This window comes from Caretta caretta, chromosome 3 (genome assembly GCF_965140235.1).
Source record: "Caretta caretta isolate rCarCar2 chromosome 3, rCarCar1.hap1, whole genome shotgun sequence".
Classification (NCBI taxonomy): Eukaryota; Metazoa; Chordata; order Testudines; family Cheloniidae; genus Caretta; species Caretta caretta.
The window spans coordinates 65,182,471-65,194,573 of NC_134208.1; the positions used below are offsets into that span (position 1 = coordinate 65,182,471).

Genomic DNA, 12,103 nt, shown 5'->3' on the forward strand with positions numbered 1-12,103 from the left:
GTGCAAACACCGAAGCAATTGGTGAATGTAAATATTCTAGCAACTTTATCCACCACCGTTACAGGCTTAAATATAAAATGATGTTATTAAAAGCGTGATTGCAGCCTTAACTAAATATTACTCTGGCAGTGTTTTTCTTCCATAATTGACACTTCAGAGCCTGCAGAAGTCAAATGTTTTCTTTATGAAAACTCTAGTAGACTTGGACATATCCAAGAAAAACCAAGTGTACAGCATTCAGTTTGAACTTAAAAAAAAAGAATCTTACCATTAGATTCAAAGCAAGTTACAATTACACATATACATACACATACACATACACACACACACACAGAACTTGTAAAATGATATTTGAAAAGCACTTAATTGTAAAACTCTTTCACATTACTAAATAATCTACTCCTAATTTACTATTTAGCAAGAATATGAAGTGGTATCCTTACACATTTATATTTTTACATATGTTGCTCATGCATATTTAGGTCATCAGCGTGCTTGTTTACTGTAACTATTGCAGGAAAAGCATGTGGAATTGAGGATCTCTTGGCTTAAAAATAGAGGACTTTAACAGACCATACACATAACAAGGCATCGTTTCAGCGCAAAGGGTTAACACTGAAGCTGCAACAGATGGATGAAAATTTCAAAGTGCAAATTGCACAGAGGGGGTAGGATTGCCACCAGGTAAGGACAGGCAGAAGTATCACCACTGCCATCCGACAGGCATTCTTCCCAGGGGAGAGCAGCTTTAAATTCTGGGCAGGACACCACAGGAGTCGTACAGGTGGAGGATACTAAAGAGATGGGCTGAACTGACATATGTTGTGTTTGCCCTGCCCCTGCCCTGGTCAGCTTTTCACATTTTATGAGCTGTACTAGCTAGTTCCAGGCCCCCAAATGTCGCAGCAGTTTGTGGACATCTTGTGCCAGTGTGTTTGTCTAGCTTCAGGTAGACTTTCCATTTCTTGGAACTCACATCCTGGGTCCTTCCAGCTTCTGCTGGTGGAAGCCAGGGAGAGAATCAGGCTCTGTGTGTGTACAATTAGTTAACATGAAAAAGGAACCATGAAAAATAGAGCATATTATGCTTCATCAAGGCAAAACAATTAGCTACCTATATTGTAATACTAATGTAGCTCAATTAATAATGCAATTCTGGCCCCTACATTTTCAAAGTGGGGTGCAGGAATTTAGTCACCAGATTCTCATTGGCTTAACACAGGGGTTAAGCTACAGCTTGTGGGCCAGATCCGGGCCACTGCTTCATTTCATCCGGCCCTCAGCAAGTCTCTATGCTGCCAGACCTCGCCGCTCCCCCTGGCGGGGCTGGAGCCGCAAGCAAACATCCTCCCAGACCGTGCTCCCCAACCCCTTGCTCCAGCCCTGAGCCTGCTCCCGCACTCCAAACCCCTCATCCCCAGCCCCACCCCAGAGCCCACAACCCCAGCCGGAGCCCTCACCCCCTCCCGCACCCCAACCTCCTGCACCAGCCCGGAGCCCCCTCCCATATCCTGAGCCCCTCGTTTCTAGCCCCACCCCAGAGCCTCAGGGAAGCCCCATCACCTCCCCTCACATTGCGGGGCTGTGTGTGGCCAGCAACTGATTTTTCCTGTGGGCCAGTAGCCCGATAGAAAAAAGGTTCCCCAGCCCAGATCTAAAGTGTACCTAGAAGGCTCATTAGAGAAACACTGTTGTTATGGACTGTGAACCCAAACAAAGAACGGAACTTAATAGAAGAAGAGTTGATACTTACTCCTTATTCCTGTTTTTAATGCAGGGATGATAAAGAACTTTAACTGCATTCCATGTGCCTGAAGACCTGGAATCAGGCCTCAAATTATCTTCAAAAAATGTAAAAACACTGCTGGATGCTGAATTTCCCATAGATTCCACCAATAAAGTGTCAGAATTTAAAAGCCACATCTGTGGATAGACAATAGTTTATTTATAGAATACACCAGCAGCTTGAACTTGTTCTGTTACTCCGGATTTAAACCTGACCTGCTATGAGTAGGTGACATTAGGCCACATAAATCATGAAGCCTGATGTTTACTAGAGCATGACAATTTAAAACTATATTCTAACAAATCTTTAATGGATGTGAATTAGCATGTTATGTTAAATAATCTTAAGTGTTCAAAGTGGTGTAAGCTCCAGTGGAGATAAATCAAGGGATGTATAAATGATGCAGAATTTCTTGTGATCCATGTTAGGAGCAACAGAACTGTGAATCTGCATTTCCTTTGTGGCAGTAGCATGTTCCCTCTGCTAGAAAAAAAAACAGCCAGCAAAACACTATTGCTCCAGTAGCTAATGGATGATTTTTCTAATTTTATATTTCAGTGATGTGTCAAGCAAATGGTGCTGAAACAGTCAAGTCCTGAAGACAGGATGGCAGTTGAGAGATTTCCCACTGGAAAAGCCAAGGAATGAGAGGCAGCGAGAGTATTTAAAACAGATTGGATAGAGCTAAAACAAACAGAGAGGGAATGCGCAGTACATTAGAGTTTACTAACGATGAGACAGGCCTAATTAACAAGAGTGGCAAAGGCTCTAGCCAACACTTATTTGGAAAATAAAACTAATAAAAAGAGCTGATAATGGGAATCAGGTTTCTCCATACTAATTGCTGGCACAAAAGTGCTAGAAGTCTATATTAAAGGAAAGTTTTGAGAAATCTCAATTCTTTTCACTGTATTATTATTATTATTATTAATCCAATCACTGAATGTTTGTGTTGTGTTACCCCAAGGCCCCAAACAAGATAAAGCACTGTTGTGCTAGGCACAGTACAAAACCATTCCTGTCTCTCCCCTTTTCTTCATTTATTCACTTGGCTGTGGTAGTAGAGAAACATGAGTTGCCAAAATCGAATTATCTTTCACAAGTGAGCTAATAGAATTTTTTCGCTCTCTTTGAGCATATTATTTCAGTTTGCTTTGTATGTCACTCATTAAACGTATTACTTTGTACTGTCCCAATTCCAATTCTTTTTCCCCAAAGACCTAGCTGCTCTTTGAATTGGCAGGCAAGTTTAATAGGATTCTTTTCTTAGCTGCTTTTAACATTCACTTTGATGTATCTTTGGACTCTTATAAACAGTATCTAGTGCACTTATAAAAGTAGGAATAAAGTGCTGCTATTGGTTAGTTCGTGCTAGCCTTTTGCTTTTGGAGACCTGGGTGACCTTAGATTAAGACAAGTTAAATTAAGTTTGGTGATAGACTTATTGCAGCCCCTGCTAACAGGTTTGTTCACATCAGATAACACTTACTATTTGATATAACTGATCACAACTATTGCAGGTTGTCAGAAGCCCAGTATTAGAAAACCGTAGCAAGGCTTTTGCAAAGAAGGAATGAGACACTCTCAAAGATGTCTCAGGAGGAGACAGGGAAAGAGGAGACATGCGTTATACACTAGTTAATTGTACTGAGTTTTGCTCTAGGAAGGATGTGGACAAATTGGAGAGAATCCAAAGAAGAGCAACAAAAATGATTAAAGGTCTAGAAAACATGACCTATGAGGGAAGACTGAAAAAACTGGGTTTGTTTAGTCTGGAAAAGACTAAGACTAAGACAACACATGATAACAGTTTTCAAATACGTAAAAGGTTACTACAAGGAGGAGGGAGAAAAATTGTTTTTCTTAACCTCTGAGGATAGGACAAGAAGCAATGGGCTTAAATTGCAGCAAGGGCTGCTTAGGCTGGACATTAGGAAAAACTTCCTAACTGTTAGGTGGTTAAGCACTGGAATAAATTGCTTAGGCAGGTTGTGGAATCTCCACCTTTGGAGATTTTAAGAGCAGGTTAGACAAACACCTGTCAGGGATGGTCTAGATATTCGTCCTGCTATGAGTAAAGGGGACTGGACTAGATGACCTCTTGAAGTCCCTTCCAGTTCTATGATTCTATGATAATAGAAGTCCCTTACTCACAAATACCAAAACTCACCACATATGTTCTCCCTTCCCCTTTTAGAGTCCTTCTAGAATCTTCAGAAAATTACTCCTGGGGGAATTCTGTGCCACTGCGCAAGCACAGAATTCCTATCTCCTGCAGACAGGCATTTTGAAATAAATTACCAAAATAATTGAAACTGGCATGATTATATTGTGTTATTTTGACAAATAAAATATGCAGAATTTTGCAAAATGTTAAAAGATTGTGCACAGGTTTTTAAATTTTTTGGCACAGAATTACCCCAGGAGTAGAAAGCGAATAGCATCCTTCACTCTAATCTTAGAGGATACACCGTCAACATATGTCTACTCCTTTCACAGTTTCTTTTGCACCCTCTTTAGAGATTACTAATCAGTTTCACTTGGCAGCTGGATCCATCTGGATCCATCTTGGCAGCTTCTGTTTACACATTGTAATACTGTGGGACAGAAGCCACAGATTACAACCACTTTGTCAAACCATGTCTCATGTTAGCAAAGATCAAACAGATTTGTATTGATGTTTGAGTATGCATTATATAGCAGAAATCTGAGACTGTTGGAGGAAAGGCACTATTGGTTATGTGAGAAATTTCTGCATCTTCTAAGCCTGTCAGTTTCTGAACTTATTTATTTTCTTTCAGCATTTTCCTTTTCCCCAGTATTAATTATTTTATTTCTGACCTGATTGTTGACCTGTATGAACAGTCCCAAATTCAGTCTCAGTGTTCTGATACTAAGCATTTATACATGTTACTTCTGGCTAATATATTTGTAAATTTCAATCTGAGCTTTCAGCTATTTTATGGATACTACATAGATTTTTCTCTTCTCCATGCAGTATCTGGATTCCCAAATTTCCTTGAATTTAACACTTGGTAAGAAAAAAACTGCTACAGCAATACTTAAAAAATAAAGTAAATTTAGAACTTATCAACAGTGTCAATTTGAGAGCCCTGGAAAGCAACATACTCTGTACTAACAGAACGGTTACACGTTGTGTAATAAAAACCTAAGAAAAAACAGTGCTAGCTTCCACATACAGTCCTGCTACTGTGCCACAAGCATGACACAGAGGGACCACCATTTGGGTCGGTAAGGTAAGTCAACTTCTATGCCCATTCAGTCTCACTACTCTGCTCAAAATGACAGCAAGGATGCAAATTAGAGCCAATTACGTGATTTGTATAACAAAGACATTTATCCTGTAGGAATTGGATTGACTCATTTCACATAGACCGATGGACTTAGATATGAAAGAAATAGGTGCCTCAGAAATATGTAACATAAAGAGAAGTGTTACAAGAACTTGCAGTGACTCCTAGACTGTGTGATGCTGTATAGAATATGTGAGACACTGTATTATATGGATACCAATATTATAAAATTGTGGGGGGGGTGAGAAAACCTGTATTTGTGCTGGAAATGGCCCACCTTGATTTTCATACACATTGTGAGGAGAGTGGTCACTTTGGATAAGCTATTACCAGCAGGAGAGTGAGTTTGTGTGTGTGGTTTTTGGAGGGGGGTGGGGGGGTGAGAAAACCTGGATTTGTGCTGGAAATGGCCCACCTTGATTATCATACACATTTTAAAGAGAGTGGTCACTTTGGATGGGCTATTACCAGCAGGAGAGTGAGTTTGTGTGTGTGTGTGGGGGGGGGGGGGGCGGAGGGTGAGAAAACCTGGATTTGTGCTGGAAATGGCCCAACTTGATGATCACTTTAGATAAGCTATTACCAGCAGGAGAGTGGGGTGGGAGGAGGTATTGTTTCATGGTCTCTGTGTATATAATATCTTCTGAAGTTTCCACGGTATGAATCCGATGAAGTGAGCTGTAGCTCACGAAAGCTCATGCTCAAATAAATTGGTTAGTCTCTAAGGTGCCACAAGTACTCCTTTTCTTTTTATAAAATTGTAATAAGTCTTACCACATATGTAGGGCCCTACCAAATTCACAGTCCATTTTGGTCAATTTCATGGTCTTGGGATTTTAAAAATTGCAAATTTTATCATTTCAGCTATTTAAATCTGATATGTCATGGTGTTGTAATTGTAGGGATCTTGACCCAAAAAGGAGTTGGCGGGGGGGGGAGGGGGGGTCCGCAAGGCTATTGTAATGGGGATTGTAGTACTGCTACCCTTACTTCTGTGCTGGTGCTGGAGGGGCACTGCCTTCAGAGCTGGGCATCTGACCAACAGCCGCCGCTCTTCAGCTGCCTAGCTCTGAAGGCAGCACAGAAGTAAGGGCAGCAATACAGCGACCCCCTCCCCCAAACTCCCTATTGGGTCAGGACCCCCAATTTGAAAAACACCGGTCTCCCCCATGAAATCTGTATAGTATAGGGTAAAAGCACACAAAAGACCAGCTTTCACAGTCTGTGACGCTTTTTTCACAGCCGCGAATTTAGTACGGCCCTACAGATATGCCATGGAAGGTTTCAGTGGAAAAGTTATAATTCGTTAAATATGATAATCACGTTTATATGTAAGTATCATCCTTGTATAGAGTAATAAATATGTATGGTATATTTGCATTTCAAATTTGTGCTGTGCTTCCGGGTAACACCTGCTCCCCCCCATAGATTGGCATCAGCACTATCCAGCCTGCCTGATCGCTTATCAAAGGCAATCACAAAAACAATGAACCCATTGAGAGAAGGCAGAGGTTACACCTATGAGTCAGCAGGACATGTAGGGACATTCCGGTGGACAGGGGGCTCTGCTTTTCCATACCCATGTGCTGTACGTTTGTGTTTGGGACAAAGGACGTCCAAGCCACATAGCAAAGGATATAAAAAGGCAGCTGCATCTTCTCCATTTTGTTTTCAATCCTGCTTCCTACCTCTGGAGTAACTTTTCTACAGACTGAAGCTTTGAACAAAGAACTGAATGGCCCATCCAAGCTGTGGATGTGTTCCAGAGGGACTTTCCAGCCAGCAAATTCACCAATACAGCTCCGAACCTGAGATCTGGACTTTGAAGTCTTATGTATGTATCTGACCATTTAGGGTTTTGTTATCCCAAAATGTATTCATAACCTTTACTCGTGTGCGATATTTATTTGCCAATTCAGTCCAAGACAGTGAAACTTTAAATGCTTGGGGGGCTCCACTATCACTGCTTTAAAATCAAACCTTGCTGAGCCAGCGTATTATGCTTACTTAGAATCTGTCTTTGTTAACGCCTGTAATGCTGTTAATTGGCAATTTGTTTTTATTTGTAACCACTTTGCAATGCAGCATGCATACTGACACTGTACAAATAGCCTTTTGTACACAAAATTCTTTTGTACAAAGAAATTGCAAAAAAATCTGCTGGACCTTTCCTAGTGATTAAAGCCCACCCACCCCCCGCAAAACTGAGCACTTGAAGTTGAGCCAAAACCTTAAATGTTCAACATTTTCTTGGTGTAGACAGCTGTGTGGCATATCTATGGTACTCTTCCTAAAAACAAATGCTTTTTTTTAAATAAAAAAAGGTTTCTGCATTTAAAAGTAATTGTGCCAATTAATGGGGAAAATATTGTTACCCAGTGATTTCTTGTCTAGCACTGAACTCTTCCCCAGTTTGAGGCACTGGCTCCTTCCTGAAAATACTAGAGACAGTTCAGACTTCTCCACAAGGCTCCAAAGTCTGACTATGAATCTTGCATGAGAGGAATGCTTACAAAACTATACTGAAACATTTAATTCTTATTGCTCAATAAATGTAAATTCGGAATAGCAACGTCTTATTCAGTTGTGTTAATTAGGTAAATGGACCTTGGTTGGGTGTGGTAGAAAAAGAGGCTGGTCGTAGAAAGACAATTAGGTAAACAAGTATCCTTTGGATCCTCATCTTATCCACAATCCAAGATATTTGGTACACAGTGAGCAAGAAGCGAAAAATTAGTAGGGAAGGAGAAAGAAGCAGAACAGAACCTGTTTGGATGAGGATACAATGTCATGAGTCCAAAAAACTTAGATCTCCAGTAATATGACAAATTAAAGTTGGTAATGAAGATATGCCTGGTTAGCCTGATCATACCAGAAGGACTTGATTCAGTGTACAAGTATTTATATGGGAACAAATATTTAATAATGGGCTCTTCAATCTAGCAGAGAAAGGTATAATAAGATCCCATGTCTGGAAGTTGAAGCTAGACAAATTCAGACTGGAAATAAGGTGTGAATTTTTAACAGTGAGAGTAATTAACCATTGGAACAATATACCAACAATCGTGGTGGATTCTCCATCAGTAACCATTTTAAAATCAAGATTGAATGTTTTTCTAAAAGATCTGCTCTAGGAATAATTTTGGGTAAGTTCTATGGCCTGCATCATTCAGGAGGTCAGACTAGACAATCCCAACTACCCCTTCTGTAATCTATGATCTACACATTCCACAAGGCTAGCACAAAATCAGCAGGGACAAGGAGTTGAGTTCCTCGTCCTCTATTATGCAAACATTTCTGAAATACAAGAATGCATCATTGAGAGAGCCCAGATCCTCTCTTTCTGAAAAAGGGGGTAAAAGAAAGATTGCCATACTTCTTGACAATGCACCATCAGCTATTTAAAGACATGGGAGAGTACCCTAGGCTTTCTGCCTTTTTAAGTGGTTTTAGGGCAATTTTTGAGCTCAGCCCTGGAGAATCCCCCATTGGTGAAGTTGGTTTGGCCCAAGTTGCGTCCCAAGTGTTGAAGAGAACTGAACAGCTCTTGTAAAGGTGTCACCAGAGAAGTCTTGATTAGCATTGGAGGATACAGAGATCCCAAAGCACTACCTATTTCCCTGAGAAGCGAAGAGTCCACTGACTGAACAGCTGCGGCAGACCTCCCCACCTGTGGCTTTTAAGAGGGCCTCCTCATAATGGGAGCACCTCCAGGCTTTCTGTCTTCTATTAGTGTGGCATGCTGCACCACAACGAGGATAGGGTGAGTGGAGACAAGATGGTCAGCAGCTGGTTCTGTTCGGGGTCACAGCTCCATAAATTTTGGGCCCCTCTGGGGAAAAGAAATGGAGGGAAATGATTCTGGCAGTGCTCGTTGAAGTTAAGAGTTAAAAGATAGGATGGCAGAGGATAAGGCAGAACACTGAACTGCTACTCTGTTTGATCTACCAGAAACAGGATTAATTGGGATGAGGACAGAAGGGATGTGCCCACATCCCAGAGGTCCCTGGACAAGTCTGAGCTATTTCCAACGTTTCCAGGAAGAGGGGTGCAGCCCAAGTGTATCAGATATAAGGCTCCAGAATATTTTTTTAATTTCCTCAGTCATAGAAATATTGTAAACAGACAAGACTACATACTTCTATGTAAACAGCATAGCTGTGTACAGTACTTTGGACTAACTGCTTGAGACTTCAGTGAGCTTTTAGTCTAAAAAATTCAAGTGGGTTCTTAACTTCCATTGCAAACTAAAAACTAAACTAAAAAGAAAAAACAAAGGAGAGTCAAAGGCAGGCAGGCAGACAGGCACAACTGATACATTTGAACGATCAACTCCTTTTTCTCATTTCCCTTACACACATAAGTAAGCACATAATAACCAATGAATAAATGTCAGGAGTTCACGCTCATGAATATATTTCTATACAATTATAAGAAAATGCCATACCAAGATGTAGACTTTTCCATCATGTCCTTGTATTCTGAATCTAAATGTGCTTCTGGCAGAGGACAGATCCACGAGACACTGAGCTATAATGCTCTGTACAAACTGAGACCTGTTTTAAAATAAATCAGTCTTCACAGAATGTTTTCATAGTAACTATATTTTACAAAACTAGCCATTGATACCCAGTGAGCCCCTAGCAAACTTTAAACATATAGCATATAGGTTTCTCCATGCTGTCAATTCCACTACAGTGTGGCATGGAAATAATGCCCCTAGACTTAAGTCATTACTGTACGGAGATAGAGCTTCTCTCTCTTCACCTCCATCTTTCCTATCTTCCCGTAACAAGAATTGGAGTATTTTCCCTTTTCTGCATAATAAAAATTGCCATACTTGAGTAGACTAATGATCCATATGGTCAAATGTCCTGTATCTGACACAGTCCAATGCCAAATGCTGCAGATAAAGGCATAAATACTGCACTTTATGCACTATGTGTACATACAACATACAAGTGAATAATGATGTACATATTTGAAATATCTTTGAGTTTGCAGAATGGAACAGTAACTCTCTTCACAGCAGACTATATTTTATGGTAACCTCAACATAAACTGGATTGTCTGAAAATAAAAATAAAAAAAAATGGAAAGTACAAGTATTAGCTGAAATTAAAGGTTACACAGACAGGACAGAAAAAGTGTGATTTAGATTGTCAGATACCACCTTGTAATTAGCAATTATATGAAAGCATAGCATAAATTTAGCAAAGTAACGAAGTTTGCATATTTAGTCACCGAAAGTCAAACAATGTAAAAAAGGTTAAGGTTCCAACTACAAAGTTATTTTGGCTTTCTGTAATGCCATCTGTACTTTATGGTATACAGTTTACCACAAACAGTAATATATAAAGCTATGCCTTTAATTAGAAAAGAGTTCACAAGATACAGCAGGTATAGTATATGGCTGAGTTAAGAGTGCTTTTGCATTTCCTAACTTTGCTATTTTAATAGTGCATAATATTTAATTAAATACCAAAAAAGTAACTATCCAAAAAGTTTAAGCTTTACCACTCAACAACATTGTTCCAATAACCAAACTGAATACATTATCTGATTTTTATACCTTGGTATCATGTCAAAATGTTTTCCAGATGGCTGAATAATCATCTCAGTGATGTAATATTTTGTAGTCCCTAAAAATCAGACAAAAGGAAATTTTTTAAAACTCAATGAACCAGTACATTTATTTTCTACAGTAATATACTGCATCACCACATTCACTAAATTGTAGATCAGCATCCAATTAAACGGTGGAAGAGATGTCCAAATTCTTATTTTGACATGTAAGAGGAGAAGCTGGGTAACTGGTAAAGAAATCAGACATGGCCAGAAGGAAATATCTCTTTAGCTCTTTTTGGAGCTAATCACAAGATCAATATTTTGCCATCTGTATCATTCCCTACTTCACATCAAGCAGAACAACCATTTCCCCCTATACCCCATATAAATCCAGAGTAGGCAGGAGCCAAAACCCCTGTAGTGATCATTTTAAAAACATGTAATGTATTTATATGTTTGCTGATACCAATTAAAAACTCTTGTCCATTATTTATTATTTCTGCGCCAACCCTGAACAAGAAATGAAAAACACTTAACGGACTGAAATCAGTTCAACTTATGTCAGTACTTCAGTATACTCTACCAGCCAATGATTTCCCAGTGAACAACACACACAGGGCTCTAACAAGAGTAAACTCAGGGGACTAATTCTCTTCTTTCTTCAAAAAGAGTGGAAACAATACTTCTCTATAACAAAGTTAGGCTACCTCAGGACACTGGCCCTTTCTGTATTGATACATACAGGACCCACACCTAAAGTGCAGACATTTAAAAAAAGTCAGAAGAGGAATTGCTTCAGCTTTACAGACATAGCTGCTTCCATCGAGGTCATCTTTTTCTTTTAAAATATTTTTGTAGGTATAAAAGAAAAAATATTTTATTTATAATATAAACACAGATTGTATTTTACAAGCTATTTATAGGTTGCTAGATAAGTGTATTTATTAAGTACCTAATTCCATAAACATAAACAAAGATAATATAATGTTTTAAATGGGGAGATAGAAAAACCTTTTTCTCCCCACAGTTGCATCATATACACTTTTGTACACAAGCAGCTAGTACAATATGGCTAGTTCCCAGTACAAAAACAAGTACACAAACTGTAGCATTGCTATAAATCTGTGAGCAGATATTGCAAATCTGGGGTTTCTTGCAGGTAGATGCATGAATATCCGGAGCAGAGTTATTCTGCATGAGTATCAGTGTCCCAGTTCAGTGCCTTTGTTTGTCTTTGAATGCTAGGGACTAAAACCTAAAGACTTCTCTCTGGTCTTAGGACATTGGGATTTGAGCAGAAGCGTGTTTCTTCTATTGTCTGGAGCAACAAATCACAATTTTGGGATTCTCTTTCATTAGAATTAATCTGGTAATACACTTCCTTGTGGCTATTAATAGTCTGAATTAGCATCGTTATTTGTTATGAAGGTTTGAG

At 39.5% G+C, this 12,103-nt stretch overlaps 1 protein-coding gene across 4 annotated transcripts in view; it reads right to left on the reverse strand.

Annotated features, from left to right (window-relative positions):
* UBE3D (ubiquitin protein ligase E3D) overlaps positions 1 to 12,103 on the reverse strand; it is a 113,130-nt gene that overhangs the window by 80,991 nt on the left and 20,036 nt on the right. For 3 of the 4 annotated variants that reach the window (XR_007355917.2, XM_048845145.2, XM_048845146.2), the window contains exons 6-8: positions 10,673 to 10,742; positions 9,548 to 9,656; positions 1,754 to 1,923 (exon numbers count right to left, since the gene is read on the reverse strand). Coding sequence is in view for 3 of the 4 variants with exons in the window: in XM_048845145.2 (XP_048701102.1) it covers positions 1,754 to 1,923; positions 9,548 to 9,656; positions 10,673 to 10,742 (349 nt within the window). In the remaining variant the exon portion in view is untranslated. Of the gene's footprint in view, positions 1 to 348; positions 1,000 to 1,753; positions 1,924 to 9,547; positions 9,657 to 10,672; positions 10,743 to 12,103 lie in introns of those variants that run through there. The other variant, XM_075126547.1, reaches the window with a different exon arrangement.